Source organism: Neomonachus schauinslandi, chromosome 3, assembly GCF_002201575.2.
Source record: "Neomonachus schauinslandi chromosome 3, ASM220157v2, whole genome shotgun sequence".
In the NCBI taxonomy this organism is placed as follows: Eukaryota; Metazoa; Chordata; class Mammalia; order Carnivora; family Phocidae; genus Neomonachus; species Neomonachus schauinslandi.
The window spans coordinates 122,898,386-122,917,729 of record NC_058405.1 but is presented as its reverse complement, the minus strand read 5'-3'; the positions used below and the strand labels follow the sequence as shown (position 1 = coordinate 122,917,729).

Here is a 19,344-nt window from a genome sequence, read left to right as displayed (position 1 = left end):
TTTTTTTTTTCCAGATATTTTGGAAGTTCATTAGGATTCTTGAACCTGAAGACACTAAATATTTGGTGACTCAGGGCAAGGAACTATCACATGAGCACTAGTTTTGAAAATATGTGTCCTTAATGTTTTGATTAATTTGATCAGGATGCCTGTAACTTCTTAAAAATAACAATCATAGGTTCCTGAATTTCATAAATAAATCAGTATGGCTTTTCCCATTTGATGGAAATTTGATTCATCATAAATAAAGTCAGTGAATTAGCTTATTTCAGTCATTCAGAGAGTAAGACAATAATAGGACACTTCTCTAACCACCAGTTGCTACACCAATTGTAACATTTTATAATTTTGCTTCAGATTTTTTTTTCTTTTTTAAGAAGCAAAATGTCACAGATCTATCTAAAGTGCCCTCACTTCTTCCAGCTTATTTTTATCCCTTCCTCTCCGGAAAGGATACTTTAGTGTAACGGTTAATTTTGTTTCTAAAAGAAAAATCTCAAACAGAAAGTGCTTTGAGTTTTGACATAGTTCTAACCTACAAGCCCATGTATAAAAACTGATTTTCCATTGTTTAGGAACCTGTTAGTACTGTGCAGGAACAGATAATGTCTATGTGTTGACTTTGATTTTGGAAGAAAAACTGCTCATATTTTACTTTCATATACAACACCCTATTTGATGACAATCACATCTCCCACAGACCTGTGAAATCGACAAAGGCAGCATTGTTCACTATTTTATGTATAAGAAAACCGAGTCAAAGAAGAGCTGTTTCCATTGTCACCAGACTGCCAAGTGTAATGAAGCAAAGTCTAGTACTTGGTTCTTCTGGCTTTTAGTTGATTGCTCTTTCTGTTAGGTCAGATCATTTTAAGGTGAAACTAAAATTTCTATAGGTGGAAAGTCACCAAAACTTGCATTTCCAGTGTACACTTCGTTGTTTAAAAGGATCCGGGGGAAATAATGAAAAGCTCAGCACCAGCTAAAAAATCATCGCCTCTGTGGGGGTGCTGAAAGAAGATCAAGTAGTTTCAGTTTTGTATCCAAAGATGGAACCCAATTAAATTCTATTGCTTTTTAAAACTATTACTACCCATTAAAACCAAGATGTAACTCTCTGGGTAGTCCAGGAGTGTGGTGCATTTTGAATAGATTATTCAATGTTTCTTCCATTAAAAAAAAATAAGTCAAAATAATGTAATTCCCTTGAAATGTTTCTCAGAGGTTTTTAGCCACCTGCAGATGTAAAATAAATTGTAAAGTTAGGCTCAATCCTTTAATTACTCCTCTGAAGCCAGGATGACAAAGACAGTACATAACCGACTTCACTAATTTAACTTTATACCCAAAGTTAATATAAAAACCGTATAAGGAGTATCCTGTGATTTTTCACTCGTTCTCATCATGACTTTTGAGTCTGTCCTTTTGTGAATATATGAAAGGAAAGGCCATCTTTAAAAATATTCTGGCAGCAGTAAATCCACTCATATTTTGAACTGGCATTTCTGTTTTAATTCCATATCATGACCAGCAGAGCTATTGTGTATTGATTGTCAGTTTTCCAACAAGTAGAAAAAAATTACACGTTTGATATGCTTGGTATTAAACACTCTGGATATAATTTATTTCTTATATGATTCAGAATGTACTCTGTGGATATAAGTTTTCATTTTATTATAGAAGTACACATAAAGCAGATAAAAGATAGGATAAGCCCACTTTTTCTGATTCACATTTTTGCTAAGTTTCATTTGTATCCGATAAACCTCTTAAGAATGTATTCACATGCACAAAACAAAATCTGAAACTAAGAGATCTCTAAATATGTGTTTTATTTTGATGGATGAATAGGATGGAATCAACAGATAAGTGTGAAGCCGTTATTGGTCATTTTAATGGAAAATTCATTAAGACACCACCTGGAGTTTCTGGTATGTTGTTTGTCTAAAATTTTATCAGTAATTTTTTATGTGATGTATGTATAAATTTTAGCACTTGATGTATCGAGAACCAAAAACCCCTCATCTAGCTCTTAAAATTTATTTCTTTGGTCCTACAAATAAGACTTGAAGATGCATTTCTCCCAGACATTGAGTGTTTAAAAATGAATGGGAGCCATCCCAGTGGGAGGGAGGGTCTGACTTGTAAGGCATTCAAAAGCCCCTCCTTTTCAGATGCCCAGGCCTCCTCTAACCCACCTCCCCTACCATCCACCAGCCTCAGTAAATCTGTCCTGCAGTCTTATCCACTGAGCCGCATGGTACTCTGCACCACAGCTCCTGCCTTTCTTGTGGAAGATCTCAGCCTGTGTTACCCTGCACCCCTTACAGAGCCTGGACCTCAGTCCCTACGGCCCTTCCGTCCACCCCATGGTAGCCACCTCCTCCTACCACTCTGCCTTGTGTTGTCATGACCAAGAACACAATACCTTGGGAGCTTTTCATTCCCAGATCACACTCATTCTTGGCTCCCACTAAACCTGATCCAAATTTCAATGGGGTCCTTCTTTACCTCTTTTCCATCCCCACCAAATCTGGTCTCCATTTTAGCGGTATCCTCATTTGTCTTGTACCCCATCCCTCAGTCACACCTGCCTCACAGAATGCTAAACCTGGATTAATTCTACAGCAGGCCACCTTCTCTGCTCCTGTTACATCCAGGAAGGTCAAGGTTGTTTCCAGCTTGACCAGACCCTCACCATCACTGGTCCTCACCACGTAGCTTTCTCATCCTTCCCTGGCTTTAGTCTCCCCTCGAAGCCTGCCCACTTCTCCCTTAACCCCCTTTCAACTCGAAGCGGATGACTTCACTTCTCACTTGATGAATAAAATTGAAGTCACCAGGTGGAAACACCCATCAACTTCCTGTTTCCTCCTAGCAAGGAGAAAGACCACACCCAGCCCCATTCTTGCCTCCCTCCTTCCTAAAGTCTCAAGGACAAGGGCTCCCAAAGCTGTGGCCTTGATCACATCTCATCAGGACCTTGCTCTGCCAGTTATCCCCTCCCTCTCTTAGGATTTCACATTTCTTTTGCTTTTATTCTTTTTTTTCCCCCCAACAAAACCAATAACCTTTATTTTCAAAAATAATAGATCTCTGGCATGACTGATTAGTAGAGAAATGCAAGAAAATACACAAACAATACTAGGAACAAAAGTTGTGACCGTAGAGAAATGCAAGAAAATACACAAAGAATACTAGGAACAAAAATTGTGACCGTGACTACAATAGACATTTTTATTTATTTAATTAATTTATTTATTTATTCATGAGAGACAGAGAGAGGCAGAGGGAGAAGCAGGCTCCCAAGGAGCAGGGAGCCCGTTGCGGGACTCAGTCCCAGGACCCTGGGATCATGACCTGAGCCGAAGGCAGACGCTTAACCATCTGAGCCACCCAGGCGCCCTACAATAGACATTTTTAAAATCACAGAATACAGTGAACAAAACTATGAACTACTTTATGCCAACACATTTTAAATTTCAAATAATTTACCAGAAAAAAATCTATCCATTTGTGTTTGAGATCATTCAGGTTTCTGTGATCTTGAAACTAAAACTAAAGCACTGTGTTCCTCTGTAGCCCCTTCTCACATAAACCTTTGAAAAGCGTAGTCCCCATTTCTGTCTTCCATTCACACCTCAGCCCTCCCCAACCTGACTTCTCCTCCTTGTGTCTCACATGGTAAACTGTCCGTATTAGTCTGCTGGGCGGTCATGACAAAGTACCCCAAACTGGGTGGCTTAGATGATAGAAATATGTTGTCTTGGTTCTGGACGCTCAAAGTCCAAGATTAAGGTGTTGGCCAGGATGGAGGGAGAATCTGTTGCAGGCCTCCCTCTGTCCTTGGCTTGTAGGTGAGCATCCTCTCCCTGTGTTTCTTCACTCCATCTTCCCTCTGTGCATGTCCATCTCCATGTCCACATTTCCCCTTTTTTTTATAAGGACACCAGTCATTCAATCAGGGCCCATGCTAATGACCTCTTTTTAACTTAAAAGACGCTATTTGTAAATAAGGTCCTCTTCTGTCATTATGATTTACTGGGGGTTGGGCCTCGGGCTTTTTTGGGGAGGGGTGCGGGGGGGGGGGGGGGGTAGTGGGGACACAATTCAGCTAACACTTAACCTCCTGATTATCCAATTCGGAGGCTTCCTCCTCTTTCTGATGCTGTCTGCTGTACTTGATACTGCTGGTCCCTTACCCGTCTCTGAAACACGTCCTCCTTTGACTTCTGCTTCACCTGTCTCTCTCTTTTCTTTCCGTCCTGCGTTAATTTCTTCTCATCTGTGGGCTTGTTTCTTCCACCTACTCCTTAATTGTTGCTGTTTCCCTGAATCCTACTTCTGGCTCACAGTTCTAATAGATGTCATGCATTCTCAAGGTTTCAACTAGTATGTACATTCCTGCAACTCGGAGACAGTCCTCTCCCGCCCTGGCTTTGCCCTGAGCTTCAGGCTGCCTGGTCTCAGTCACCACACAACCATCGTCTTCAAAGCGAAACTAGCCCCCCTTTCCATCTAATCCTGCTCCTCTTCCAGTTGTTCTTTTCTCATTTAGTGGGACCAGTATCTAGCCAGGCACTCAAGTCAGGGCTGAATCACCCTGGGCTGCCCCTTCCCCTCCATCCATCATCTCTCACATACAAAGCCATTCAAGTCCTTATATTTTTCCTCTTGATAATTTCTAGAATCTACCATCTCCCCTCCATCCCTCCTACCACAGCCTAGCTTAACCCCGAATCTCTCCCCGAAGCCATTACGGCAGGCTTGTAATTGCCTGCCTGATCGCTACCCTTTCCCCTCCAGATACCCGCCCTGACTGCGGCCAGAGAGTTTGATAAAATGTAGGCCTCTGTATCACCTTCCTGCTAAAAGTCCCCTTCCTCCCCTAGCGGAAAAAACCCAGGCTCCTAGAATGACACTGAAGGCCAGAGGTGATCGAGCTCTTGCCTACTTCTTCAGTCCTGTCTCCCTCCGTTCTCCGCCTTACTGTGTGTCCTCCTCCAGGACTGAGCTATGAATATATTCCAGGCACACCGTGCCGCTCCGTTCCTCTCCTGTTATTTCCAACCTAGTGCCCTTCAGTCCCCTTTAACCCGGCTCTCCAGTCCTCGCCCTCCAAGACTCAGTTCCAGGCTCGCCTCCCCCCTGGCAGAGCCCCCTCTGGTCCAGTCGGTCTGTGTGCACAGCACCCTGAGGACACACGCCTGTATCCCAGCCCTGAACATGTTCACACGTGTCGCTTTACTAAACTGGGAGCTCCTTGAAGGCAGAAACTGTTTTCTCATGTTGCTGTTTTCATCCCAACACAGTGCATCCACCGTACTAAGCAGCGATAAATGTTTGTGGGTTTCGTATAAACTTCACTGCACTATCCCCAGGACAACGCTACGTGCTCACACCTAGCGTGCTGGTGGCTGACCACAGACCAGAAGACATTTCCGTTTTCCCCCACATGCCAGCCTGTGCGTGGGTAACTCATGTTCACTATTCTGCGGTAGTTCCAGAGTTTCATCCTTAACTGGATGGCTGGTGGTTGTGGTTAGAGATTTACTTGCATTCTCTATACCCAGTTGAGTCTCACAGCATAGAAGAACCTATTAGTAAGTACATCCGATACCACAGTCTACCCTTCTACCTTGGACTGCTAAAACCTGAGCGCGCACGATTTGCAGGGCTGCGTGTGAGCTTGAACCGCCTGCAGGCACGAGTCTAGATCATCAAAGACCGGGGAGTACGCTCTTCCAAGGAACCCAGCCTTGTGCAAGAGCTTCCTTTTCGGTTTTTGAGTTGGTTTCGTTTTCCCATCAACAACACTTGAGTTGAAGGAAAATAGAAAGCGATGTTTTTACCCTCCAACCAAGTAAAGACAAGAGAGAAATTTAATACGTGGGAACTTTCTGTCAGACCTACCCGGTGGGGGCTTCTGCGGTTAACACATGTGCACAGCTGACTCCTGGTGTTCTCCTCACTTCCCCATGTCATCCGTGTCAGGACCCCGCAGTATTAGTCCCTCAGAAGGGCTGCTCGGCCACCCGCCAGTGATGCCTGGCTTTCTCAGCTCATTTTTATGTACAGCAAGGAAAGTTCGAGCACGAGAAACATCCCCACACGCAGTCGTTTTGATATTGTATCAGTCGCAAATGCGATAAAATCTACCCATTTCCTGAATGAAGTAGATCTCAGGGTGTCACAGATCGAGGTCGAACAGCTTCCTTTTTTCTCCAAAGGACTTCATGGTTGTATCATTTAACTGTTTGCTTTGAAGTAGGTGTAAAGACTGTTGGTCATACCTGTTCAAGGGAAAAAAGACCTTGATTTCCAAACCCCATGTAAAGGATTGTAGGATTCTCTGTACCTTTGCAACTAGGAGAGAACAGTTTCTTCCACGTTGTGCCAGGTGTTGACTGTAGGAAACCAGATTCCTTCTGCCTCAAGAGAGTCTCTGCTTGGGGGTATGCAGTCAGGCCATTCTCTTTGTTCTGAATCAGAACTTAATTTTATGCCGTTTTCTAACATTTCATGATTTCGTCGATGTGTTAGTCCCCAGCTAGACTGCAAGTTCTTTGGCAGCAGAAGCTGTGTTTTATTTTTAATTTTGTGCTGGGTGCAGAAAGCTCGTGCCTCGCCCTAGAACCAACAGAGGTTACCAAGTGATTTCCAAGAGCATTTTTCATGTAGGGCTCGTCAAAATAATCATGGCTATTTTGAGCGTTCTTCTGGATACTTCTTTGCATATAAGCAAGTTTGAACTGCCTTTCGGCAGGGGTTTGAAGTGTATAATGCGGGCCTCAGAAGCACGCTGTTCCAGGGAACTCAGCTTTCCCCCAAAATAAGTCCCAAGTGGATTTGGGAACCACAGCAGAATTTGAAACGGTCTTCAACTTATCTGGATTTCCCCCCCTTTTTTTGTACACCTAATACGAGAATTTTCTTTAACTCCCAGTCTGCTGATTAGATGCTGCTCTCTCAAATTACCTGAAGGGCGACTCGACACCATAGGTTTCCTCATGAAATGTATATATTATTTTCAGTAGAACCAGATGAAAAACAAAAATACTGCAGGCCAGGGTAAATTGAATGAGCCTTCACCTTAAATGATGTAGGTTCATTGCTAAGCAGACATAACATTTCATAAATATAGTCAGAGAATGGTTTCATCAACGATGCGCGTTGTTTAGCTGGCAGAAGCAGAATCATCCAGGACGGTTTCCGGCAGGGCGCTCAGATTCTTGCATGACTGGCAATTTGCCTGTGACATCGGCGCCAGGAACAGAAGAGAAACCCACGTTAGATACAACTCCCCCAAAGATACTTTATGAAAATTAACAAACTGAACAGTGAACTCATCTTCACTTGTAACAGTCTTAAGAAAGTCTCCAAACGGCTAAGCAGGAGTTGTCACTTCTCATGGACCACCTGCCCTCCTGCCAACATGCTCTTTTCATACCAGAGCAAAGTGGCTGGGTCCTCCCCTGCCGGACACACCCCACCCTGTCCTGGGGAATGGTACATAATGTCGTACATGTTTGTAAAAGCTCTCTGAAAATCCACATCACAGTTTTTCATGCAATCTCTTTTCTGAAATTGCTTTTTAAAAATCTTGTGCTTTTGTGCCTGATGTTACCGTGTTTTCAAAGAGGCTTTGTCTTCTAGCAGGATCTTCCTTAAATATACATAATGGTTTATGTTGGGAAAAAAATTACTCATGAGACCATTCCTTCTTATCTTTTCCCATATAATCTCTCATTTTTTTCCCCCTGAAAATGTGGAAGCATTGTCCTTTCTTTGGATTTATCTTGGTTTTTATCTTGCTTTTGAGTGTGAGCTGGTTTGCAATAAATCAGATCTGCTTGGAAGGTCCCCATTCAGGGTAAAAGAACCAATGACTACTTTGTAAGACAATCTAGGTGAATTCCATAGAGGTTTAAAACAACTTAATATCTGCTTGATAAAAATTCTGTTACGGAGAAATAGTAGGGTGGTGGTTTCCCACACAGTGAATGTCAGTAACAAGGGTTGGGAAGTTCTAGTTAGTTAGAACAGATGTCCAAATTAGGAGACATGCCCAAGGCAAAAACACTGTCACTCATGGTCATGATTCATGGTTTTTTCTAAGAAAATGCCCTTCCTATACCTGCCTGAAGGAGAGAACAGTCTCTGGGAAGACTAATTAATGCACATTGGCATGTTAGGTAGAACTGTGCTAGAGCTGCTTGCCCTGTGCCTGCTGTTTTTCCCTGTTGGGGGGGGTGGGCAGGGGCCAGGCATGTGCACGCACGCACACACACACACACCCACACTCACACCACACCCACACACACACACACGCACACCCGTAGACAAAGTCCACATATGTGTTCATGTTAGAGGAGACAGTGTGATTACCCATCTTTCTGAACTTCTCCGTGACATTAATGGAGTCTGAGTAAGTTCCTATGTGCTAAGGGCAGAGAACTTTTTAAAAGAAGATGTGTCTAGTCAGCAGATCTGTGAGTCGTTAGATTCTTGGTACTGCACTGGTACCATTTGCCACAGCCCAAAGCTTCCTCCGTCATGGAGGCCCTTCAATGAAGTGCATAACTGCTAGCCACCTCTGGCCAAAGGCCTCAGCTTGTTTTACATCTGGTTTCTGTGTTACTCTGACTTTTCAGACTGGGTATATATGCCCAGCAAGGCTTGAAAACTGCTCTTGCCCACATTTTGTAACTCTGTGTCCATAGGTGATATCATTAGGGCACTGTCCTATGCCAGGAGGCAGAAAAGGTAATGTTTAGAGGAGAAACTGACTCTAGCAGAAAGGCTGAAAATCTTTCAAGGGTGTTTATTGTCCATTTTGTTTTTGAATGTTTGTCTTAAGCACTGTTCCTCTGTTAAAAAAAAAATTTGGCAGCTCTAGGATAAAAGAAACGCTTGAAGCCATGTTTGATGCTCCTGGTACATTTAAGACAATGTGATCCCACCTTTGGAATTGCAGTGTGTTCCTGTCTCCCTTACCCAGTGTGTACATAGAGCAGAATCTGAACGTGCGTCATGTGCAGACGGAGGCTCCAAGGGCTGCATGCATCTTAGGAGCAGTCGCTGCCGTGAAAGCAAAAGTGCTCGAACACTCGAGGGTGGCCAGTGGGGAGAGGGCTGTCTTGTAGATCTCAAACTCAAACTCAGTCTCTAGCATGGAGGGTAAATCTAGTTTTTCAAAAGTAACAAGGGAATCACAACTGGAAATGGGCCAGCGTTTCCTCCTAAGATGCTCGGCGTGCCGGGCCAGCCCTGTGCTGCGCCTGCCTTTGAACAGTTGTTGTCCCCGCCGATCACAGCCAGCCCACAGCACGTTCCTCACATCGGTTCGACACCTTTTCACCTCGGGTTCTGCAGGGAGGAACAATAAATGGCAGAGTAAAATTTTATTAAAGCATGAGGACCTTGGGTGGGAGATGTCAGAGTACTAGGAAGCAGTTTTCTCAAAGGGATTTGCCAGCACCTTCATCCTTAACTACAACTTGAACATTGCTTCATTGTGTGTGAAGCCAAGGTGGCAACCCTAGCCAGCTTATTAAAAATCTCACAAAATAAAATTCCATGAAAAACAGGCCAGTCTCTAAAAATGTTTATAACTTTTATAAACCAAAAGTCCCTCTCCTGAGAATTTATCTTAATAATTCAAAGAGGAAGAACCATAAATCAAAAATTTGAGTTCCTCCTGCTGTCCCAGTATAGAAACAATAGCTAATGTGCACTCACCTGTTCTAAATATTTTGTTAATTGTGACAACCCTCTGAAATAAGTATAGTTACTTTCCCCATCCCACAGATATGAAACCTCAGACATTGAATAATTAGCCTGGAATATTCGTCACAAAGGAATAAAGGGCAAAGCGAAATTTCAAACCAGGGAGACTAGTCCAGAGCCAGTGTTCTAATTACCATACAGTCTGACCACCAATTTAGCAGTTGGCACTGGGATTAAAGAGATAAGTAAGATATACACACAGATGTTCATACAGTGTTCGTTATAATAACAAAGAAACTCTACATAATCCCAAACAGAACCTTATGTAACACTTTAAAAAAAAAAAGAAAAAGATTCTATAACCAGATAGGGAAAGTCCACAATGTAAAGGGTAGGAGAAAAAGACCTATCGTTGCAAATATGAAAAATAAAAACTGAGAAAAGCAGCAAATATAGAACATTAAAATATTTAAGTTGGAGTGATGGGGAAGGATTATATTTTTGTTTTTTATTTAACCTGATTTAAATCATGATTTTACTGGTAGGGAAAGCTGAGTGGGAGATGGAACCGCTCTATAAGGATCAGGAAAGGAGGAGAGCACATACATCTGTGGAGAGAAGCTGGAGCTGTAGCTGGTGCTTGGACAGGACAGGATTTGGCTAGAAACAAAGAGGAGGCTAAAAAGGAAGTGATGTCGTGCACACAAAAAATGGATAAAATGTATTGGATCCCTACATTGAAATCGTTGAAGAGCCCCAGATAGCTCCTTGCATGTTGCTAGTTGAGGAATTTTGAAAGTAGGCAACATTATCAGAAAGAAAGCTAATTACAGTTGCTGAGTGGGCTGGTTTTCCACAACTGATGGAAAAGCTTCTATCGAGGGCAGTTCACGTTTTACAGAATGTTGATTAGGAGAAATACTGCTTAACTAGAAAAATGGGAGTTTGGAAGTAGCAATTTCTCCAGCTGTTAGAACACAGTGAGGAAAAGGTCCATTCGGTTACAAACTACAGAGAACTTTAGTCCTCTGAGCCATTTGATTAGATGGTGAGGAAGCCTTCCAGGAGGTCAAATTATGAGCTATAGTGTTTAGTCAAAGCAGGCATTCTAGAAGTGACTTTTAGTGTGGGTATCAAGGGGGAAGACATTTGAGCCTAAATAATTATAGAGTTTGAGCTTCAGAAGATAGGTAAGCAAACTTTATGGTAGAGATGTGAAGTGAATCAGCATGGGCATCACCCATATAAGCTCATAGTCCCTTACAAGGGATTGTTAATGCCACAAAACCAGGCATTTGTAAAAGATCATCCCACTCACAAAGCCCTATTGCGGGCATGTTGGAGAATCCTACAATGCCATTAATTTAGATGGCTCTCAGGAGGTGCCAGAAAATTTCAGATCAGTGTTTGCATTTGTGGCATTGTCTGCTGAAGGTTATACTATAGTAGTTAAGCTTTTTAACCAACGTTCCTGTTGCTTCTGATGAACAAGAAAGTAACTTTTCTATCTTGGGTAATGAGGAGAATTTGACTTGAGAGATCTCACAAGACATTTGAGGCATACCCTTTACAAACCCAAAAGATGGTGATTAAGTAAGGGGAAATTCAGCTGAGAATACTCTGCATATTTGACAAAATCAATTGATTATGAGTAGTTTGATATAATTTTTATATCACTTTAATACAGGAATATATCTTGAGTCATGAATCATTTGTTAGGACTCTTAGCAATTACTGTTTTGCACAATAAGGTAAAGAATTGCTAATTTAGAAAATTGACCATATAGAAGGTAAGGGTTGACTGTTGTATATTAATTTTTTGAAGTTAATACGCCCAAATTTACCTATTGAGCATAGTCATATTACTAGTATTCATGGTGCTTCTGTTTCTGCATGTCAGTCCTCCTTAGTTAGTATCTCCCTCCTAAAGAGAACAGCCAAGGAGGCCACCTGAAGGATCTGATGTGTAGAACAAAATGACATCCCATGCGTCTCCCGATCTTCAACCTGGAATCTGTGTATTAGGCTTCAAAACATAAACTCTGGGGACTTTTGGTCTGGTTTGATATAAGCCACGGGATATGCTAATCAAATAAGCAACACTCATTTTGTAACAGTCTCCCACATACTTAAAAATAAGTGAGCCATGACACAGATCTGGGTGTATTTGTTTTGTTTTTGGTTTTTTTTTTAAGGTTCTGTTTATTCATTTGAGAGAGAGGGAGAACAAGAGAGAGCACGAGCAGGGACTGGGAGCGGGAGAAACAGGGTCCCCGCTGAGCAAGGAGCCCAACGTGGGGCTCGATCCCATGAGCCGAAGGCAGACGCTTAACCGACTGAAGCCACCCAGGCGCCTCTCGATTCAGAAATCTAACTGAAATCCTCTAACCCTTGCTCAGCTTAATGGTAACATAAATATCAAAGAAATCTTCACATAGTTGTTTTCCTGGAACACATGGTACAATTCATGTAGTGAATCAGATACCAAGAACTTACAGGGATAAAGTTTTCCTCATAATGTCATCCAGGGACATGAAATACCAGGTATACTGTAAAAGAAATAAAGCTCTTTCAGTAGCAGAAGTATTTCACTTTTGGGTGGCATTTTTATTAACAACAGGCATCTCTCAAAACAGTGCTCTGTCCCATAAACAGCTAAATGGGTTTTCGTGAGATGTCGTATACTCTCCTTCCTGATTAGATTGCAAAAGCTCCTATGAAATAAGACCCTATTTTATCCACAGTTGTATCCCTAGTTCTTAACTCTATACCTTGTGCATAGTAGGTACTCAATAAAAGTTTCAGCTGCTAAATAGACCAAAGAGAATTTTAACAGAGAAAAGAAGCTATTAGAATTTTATTTTGCCTCACATGGAATACCGGGCACTCCCATTTCCCTAAAACAAGGAGCCAACAACTATGTTAAAAACATCTCATTTCCAAACGCCTGGGTGGCTCATTCGGTTAAGCGTCTGCCTTTAACTCAGGTCATGATCCCAGGGTCCTGGGATCAAGTCCCATGTCGGGCTCCTTTCTTGGCAGGGAGCCTGCTTTTCCCTCTCCCTCTGCCACTCTCCCTGCTTGTGCTCTCTCTCTTTCTGTCTAATAAATAAAATAATCTTTTTTTTTTATTTCTCATTTCAATTGGTTATAATTCCTTTTTTATTTTTTTAAGATTTATTTATTTACTTTAGAAAGAGAAAGAGTATGATTGGGAGGGGCATAGGGAGAGAGAATCCCAAGCAGACTCCCTGCTGCGTGCCGATCCCAACTCGGGATTCAATGCCAGTACCCTGAGACCACGACCTGAGCCAAAACCAAATCAGACGCCTAACCTCCTGCATCACCCAGGTGCCCCTGGTGATAATTCTTTAAAAAAAGAAATTTGTTTTCCTAAGATATGGGATACCTGCCAATATCAGATTGTTTTAACTACTTACCTTTTTGCTTTTCGAGGGAGAAAAATATCTTAATGACAGCAGAAAATCATGTCTAATTCATTTTTAAAATACTCAACTACATCCTGTTCCATTTGTTTTATTTTGAATAATATATTTGCAAACATGTCATTGCTCACTTGATATTTACCTCATCAACGTTTACCTCATCATTATATGTTTTTAGCAGGCTTTATTGTTTCATGAGATTGCCTTTTTTTTTTTTTTTTTTTTTTTAAAAAGCATTTTTTAAAAAAATTATATTTTTTTGTTGTGGGGTGGTTTTTTTTTTTTTTTTTTTTTTGACAGAGCATAGTCTAGAAAAATGATAATGTCAGGTAGCTGGGTGGCGCAGTCAGTTGAGCATCTGCCTTCAGCTCATGTCATGGTCTCAGGGTCCTGAGATGGAGTCCTGCATCGAGCTCCCGGCTCAGTGGAGAGTCTGCTTCTTCCTCTCCCTCTCTCCCCTCTGCTCGTGAGCTCTCTCTCTCATGCTCTCTCTCAATTAAATAAAGATAAAATCTTTTTTAAAAAAAGGGAAAATGGTGATGTCTTGGCAGCACTTACACAGATAGGGACACGTGGCCTTTGAGCGAATGTGGAGCTGCAGTGCTCCCAGGGATTGCTGCCTAAATGCTTTCCTTCACAACTCCCTGCTTCTGCAGCTTGTAGTGAACTTACAGAATGTATCCAACCTGGTTGCCTTCTTTCTCTGGAAGAAATGATGCTAATGGAGGAAAATGGTCCATTTGTACTACTCATTGTGCCAAATAAACTCTTTTTTGGAAAATGTTAAATTTCAGTCTACAAGCTGGTCTTTATAATGCCTCTAGATAAAACTGTCTTCTCAAAATGAAGTCCCACAAAGTGCTAGCACTGCAGAATTTACTATGTTCTCTTGCCCTACAAGATTACGGGGAGTAAAAATTATAAAAAATGTCACTGGAGAAAATATTTGATACCATAAGGCCTTTTAGGTCTGTGAAGAGTGAGATCTTGCTTCTCTCTGAGTTCTCTGTCCTTAGATGCCAAGGTGAGACATCCTCAGGCCTGGCAGAAGGACACTCCTACTTCTCAGGCGGGTTTGCCTGTGTTCTCCTGGCCCTCATTTCCACCTGTTCCCAGAGGGCCCAGTTGTAGAATTAAAAGCATCATCACTGGTTAGAAAGCCCTCTTGCTTCATTGCATCCATTTACTTTACCTTTGGAGATGGTTGGTGGATGCAGGAATTTCCAAAAGTCGGTATCTTTTTTTGAAAAGACAGAGTAATTCATCTTCAGTCTAGGATTTGGCCCCAGTCTTATCTTCCTTCGTGCCCATTTGCCTTAAATGGAAGTTCCCTGTTCAGGACGACCTGGGGGCTGGGGGTGGTGGGAGTCAGAAGGTAAACAGAGGTTGGGCCAAGACTCCCTGGTATTCTCACCAGACACCTGACATTTTTGCTCTCCTTTTGGTTCCCGTAGTGCAAGCTGCCTTTCAGAAGTGAGCTCACATTCCAGCCTGTCCCTCTGGCCTGGTTCGCACCAGGGAGAGGAGGAAGGCGTTCCAAACAACAGCCTAGACGGCTCGCCGAGAAGGAATTACAGTTGGGTTTTTTGTTGTGTTTTGTTTTTTGGCAGAGAAGTGTTGAGAGGCACTGTTGCTTCTACCCTGTCATTAGTGGGTGTGTAATAGTGATATAAAATAAGAGCTGAATTAGGATAATCAGAGGCAAAGGAGAAAGGAGTAAATTTTCCACAAGTAATATTTTTCTCTTCCTGGTTATTTAACTTTGAAACAGAATTTGAAAGTAGTAATCACAGTTAATACAGTAGACAAAGGACAGAATGTGAGAACCAGACAGGAAGGTGTGATTGCCTTTATTACATTAACCGGAAACACACAGAAATATGCACCACCTTCAGGAATATACTGCTATTTCCATTATGAAAAAGCAAAGAAAATGAAAAGTCACGGGTGGATTACCGTGCCGTCACCTCCTCCCCCTCGCCCCCCATCCCCCACCTTTTTGTCTTTTTAACTAATGAGTATGTATCCCTATGTGAGAGTCTCTGCATCTTTTGCTTTTCTGTGTAAGTTCCTTGAGTTGTTCTTCAGATCATTTTATGGTGTGGATATATAGTAAAGCAACCCCAAGACGGATGATTAAAGGCAACAGAAAAAACTTTAAATAGCGTGGGCAAGTGTTTTGTCTTCCTTACAACAGCTGTCTTCAAGGCTGTACTCCACAGATAAACAAATGGGGCCTATTTGTATTCATTCATTGATTCAACCAAGATGCAATGAGCACCTACAACATGCCGGGCACATTGGCACTGGGGATGCAGTGACAAACAAAGTGAATGTCACTGCCCCCGTGGAGCTTACACGCCAGAGGGGAGACAGACACCAAACAAATCACCACACCTCCAAGTTGTTCTCATGGCTATGGATAAAAATACAAATAAAAATTTTTTTAAAAAAATCTTTAGATACAGTGTGAGCTGTATAAAGGGGAATTTGTCTTCTCCTGGGGTAAGGAAGACCTCCCTGAAGAATGATGATGGGAAGCTAAGGGAGCATTTTTAAGTTGGAGGAGGGAAGGGTGACACAATCTTATTTACATTTGGAGATTTATCAGTAGAATTAAAAACAAGTGTGTCTGCACATAAAGAAGTACAAAAGTGAGGGGCGCCTGGGTGGCTCCGTCAGTTAAGCATCTGCCTTCGGCTGAGATCGTGATCCCCGCGGTCCTGCTCGCGCTCGTGCTCTCTTTCTCTGTCTCTCTCGAAAAAATAAATCTTTAAGAAAAGGAAGTACAAAAGTGAATCAAAAGATTCCTTTGGTTCCTCAGAATAGCTCTTGAAATGTGTTCATTACACTCCTGTTTGAAAATACTAACTAATGTATTTTCTGTACTGTCGTCTTCACCAATGGATAATCCTGTAAGGGTCTGAGTAAACTTTGCTTTGAGGTGTTCTATCCGTTCCCTTAAACACTGCCACAGCTCCTACTGAAAAAGAGATTCAGTTACATTTTGTCCTACATACACATATAACTCTGCTTTTTGTTATTTGTCCCCATTTAATTCAGCTCCTACAGAACCTTTATTGTGTAAGTTTGCGGACGGAGGACAGAAGAAGAGGCAGAACCCAAACAAATACATCCCTAATGGAAGATCGTGGCATAGAGAAGGAGAGGTGAGACTTGTAAGTCCCTTCTTGAGACTTCTGTGTGGGTGTATGATGCTGAAAGACTATGTGAATAGTTACCCATGCCACATCCTGGCTGCCAGGCTTCTGAAATAGGACCTTATAATCCAGATAATGTCACTTTAAAACTCTTCCCAATGGATATGGTGCTAAGAGAGCAATGACCTTCCAGATGGACACATAGGTGGTGGGTAGAGCTAGGTTTACCAGTTAGCTGCATGTAAAGTAAAAGAGCATTTTAAATTGCTATAAGAAATGCACAACTGTTTTGTATTTTTTTTAATGTCATGGTTTCTTAGAGGCTTACATTTATAATTACTCAGAAATTATCCTAAGTAACGTTATTAAAACAAATAGCATATTTGCTGTTGAGTTTTTCGCCTAATTCTTTTGAATGAGGTTCTTAAAAAAAAAAAAAAGAATCATACTGAACATAGTGGTTCAAGCATGTCTAGGGAAGTGCCATCCAGTGGAAATGTTCTAGAGTCTGCACTGTCCAATGATAAGCACGAGCTGCATGTGGTTCCTTGAGCACTTGAGATATAGCCAGTGTGCTGGAGGGACTCCATTTTTTCCTTTAATTTTAAATACCTACACGTAGCTAATGACTACCAAATGGAACAGTGCAGACATAGAGCTTAATTCTTATATTGAGTTTGTGTTTGTCTAAAGGAAACTTCCAATTTTATCAAATGCTACTAAACTATCTCTATTTTGTGTTGCCATGACTCTAAGAAATGGAATTTTTAAACCGTGCCCTTGTGGGTAAGTGATTCTATTTCTTTTGCTTTCCCATAGGCTGGAATGACACTTACTTATGACCCAACCACAGCTGCTATACAGAACGGGTATGTCATTAAGATAAATGCATGATGGCTTGAGGGAAAATGTGAAGGTGGAAAATATCAGACATTTGTCCTGGGAATTACTCTTTTTTTAAAGGATGACTTAATAAAGGCTTTTGTGTTTGTTCTAGATTTTATCCTTCACCATACAGTATTGCTACAAATCGAATGATCACTCAAACTTCTCTTACACCCTATATTGCATCTCCTGTATCTGCCTACCAGGTTTGTACCTTTAGGATTCAAGAGTGTGACAACTTGTCGGCTGTGAATTGCTGCTACGTTTTTATGTGTCTTAAAATTTTGAACATTTATAATGAAACCTAAGGCAAATATTATGCAGCTTGGATACCCACTTTAGAAGAAGCTGCTTTTTATTTGACAGAGTGATTTGCTTTTATGTATAGGAGAATATAAAACAAGGGAAAACGGTTATTAGTTGTCAGTCCTTGAAATCGTAGCATTCTAGAACCGGGGTGAACCCAAATGCTTCCTCCACAGCGGACTCTGCTGTTGGACATCACATGTCCCAGAAGTTGAAACTTAAAAAGAAGTGACATTAGGTAAAATACAGAAGAAGTGTGCACCGTTGCCGTTGTTTATTCATCAGCAGGAACTAAGAAAAGAGCAAGTAAACGTGCTAATAAATAAAGACGTGTTTCTCTCAGGTAACATTAAATGAGCAATGCAGTGAGATTTAAGGCCAAAAAAAAAAAAAAAAGGAGGCGACTCCCTGTTTAAACAGGTAATTTTGAGGAGGCTTTATGTTCAAATAAATTCCCAACTTAGAACCAAGATCTCCTTAAGCACCTTGTTATAAGATGGATTTGGTTTTATTGCAGGGTTAGCTCCCATTCTCCATGAACCCAGTGGTGTACAATGTGTGCGCATACACATCTCTCCTCCTATGTCTGAGTACCTCTAACAGGGCTATTGCCTTGGCCCACACGGAAGCATAATAACAGAGTTCAATCACAGAAATGTGGGAATAGAGTTCTCTTTTGTTGACTGTTGAGATCCTGTGTGACTAAACTAAACTCTTGCGTATTCTTGTTTTTAAAACGATTGAATTAGATGTTGTAGCCCTGATTTCTGGGGTTAGGGGACTACGATGTCTAATAACTGTTATTCTACTTCTGTAAGCCTCAGTTTCCTCATCTTTAAAATGGGGATAATAATAGTTTCTTTCTCATAGGCTTGTTTTAAAAACTGAATGAGACTGTTTATGTAAAGAGCTCTCAGCACTGTTCCTGGCTTATCATTAGCAGTCAATAAATGTTAGCTGTAATCATGGTCATCAGGATATGCAGGACTAGCGGGCTGATGAGAGTATATTCATTATACTTTTTTAAAATAAGGAATTGGTCAACGTAAGCAAGATCATGAAGGTGGTGCTGTCCGAAAACTTAAAAGTAGCTTCGAATAGTAAGTCATAAGGTAGCTTCGTGGTTAAACGCACGAAAGCTGAAGCTGTGCAGGAGTGTTCACAGCTCCCTCCGCTTTCAGGTCTTTTCGCTGTCTTCCCCTGAGTTGTCCCTTCTTTTCTTTTCTTTTATCTCCCTAGGCTTTTATGTTACTTGGCTGGTGCTTCAGTCTGCCGGCCACAGTATTCACTCATTTAATGCCTCTCTCATTATTTGGGGCTTAAAATTTCTCTATTTTCCCTGGTGCATTTTCCCTAATTAACAATTCCCTAATGAAAGGTAGTCTTTTTTAACTCTCTGACCTTGGAAACATCTGCCATTTATGTAGATCACTGGAAAGAGGGACACGTAAGCTTATTCTCAGGCGGATGATTGTGCAGATTAATTTGGATGTGGGCCGCTGTGGCTCTTGGAGCTGTCAGTGCGTCTCCCCACCACCTCTCTTTCCCCTCTTTACTGTCAGGCAATGAGCATTTTGGCCACAGAATTGTTACATTGCATAAGAAAAATTCAGAGGCCAGTATTCATAGTAGATTTGCTATACCTAACTGGAAACAACATTTCATTTCAAAGCCCTCGTTTCTTCTCCTGGCATTCTGTATGTCCCTAAGATACATGTGGAATCATCCCATTTGCCTGACACTCACTGTGACTGAGGTTCTTAACCCCATAAATTCAGGGCCACGGAAAGGTCAGCAGATGAGCTTTAAGTAGTCTG

General features: G+C 41.6%; 1 protein-coding gene across 3 annotated transcripts in view; it reads left to right on the top strand.

The window, feature by feature from the left end:
* RBMS1 (RNA binding motif single stranded interacting protein 1) overlaps positions 1-19,344 on the top strand; it is a 210,055-nt gene that overhangs the window by 180,328 nt on the left and 10,383 nt on the right. For 2 of the 3 annotated variants that reach the window (XM_021703285.2, XM_044913661.1), the window contains exons 6-9: positions 1,852-1,931; positions 16,239-16,345; positions 17,156-17,205; positions 17,334-17,427. In XM_021703285.2, coding sequence (XP_021558960.1) covers positions 1,852-1,931; positions 16,239-16,345; positions 17,156-17,205; positions 17,334-17,427 — 331 coding nt within the window. Of the gene's footprint in view, positions 1-1,851; positions 1,932-16,238; positions 16,355-17,155; positions 17,206-17,333; positions 17,428-19,344 lie in introns of all 3 variants that reach the window. The other variant, XM_021703281.2, reaches the window with a different exon arrangement.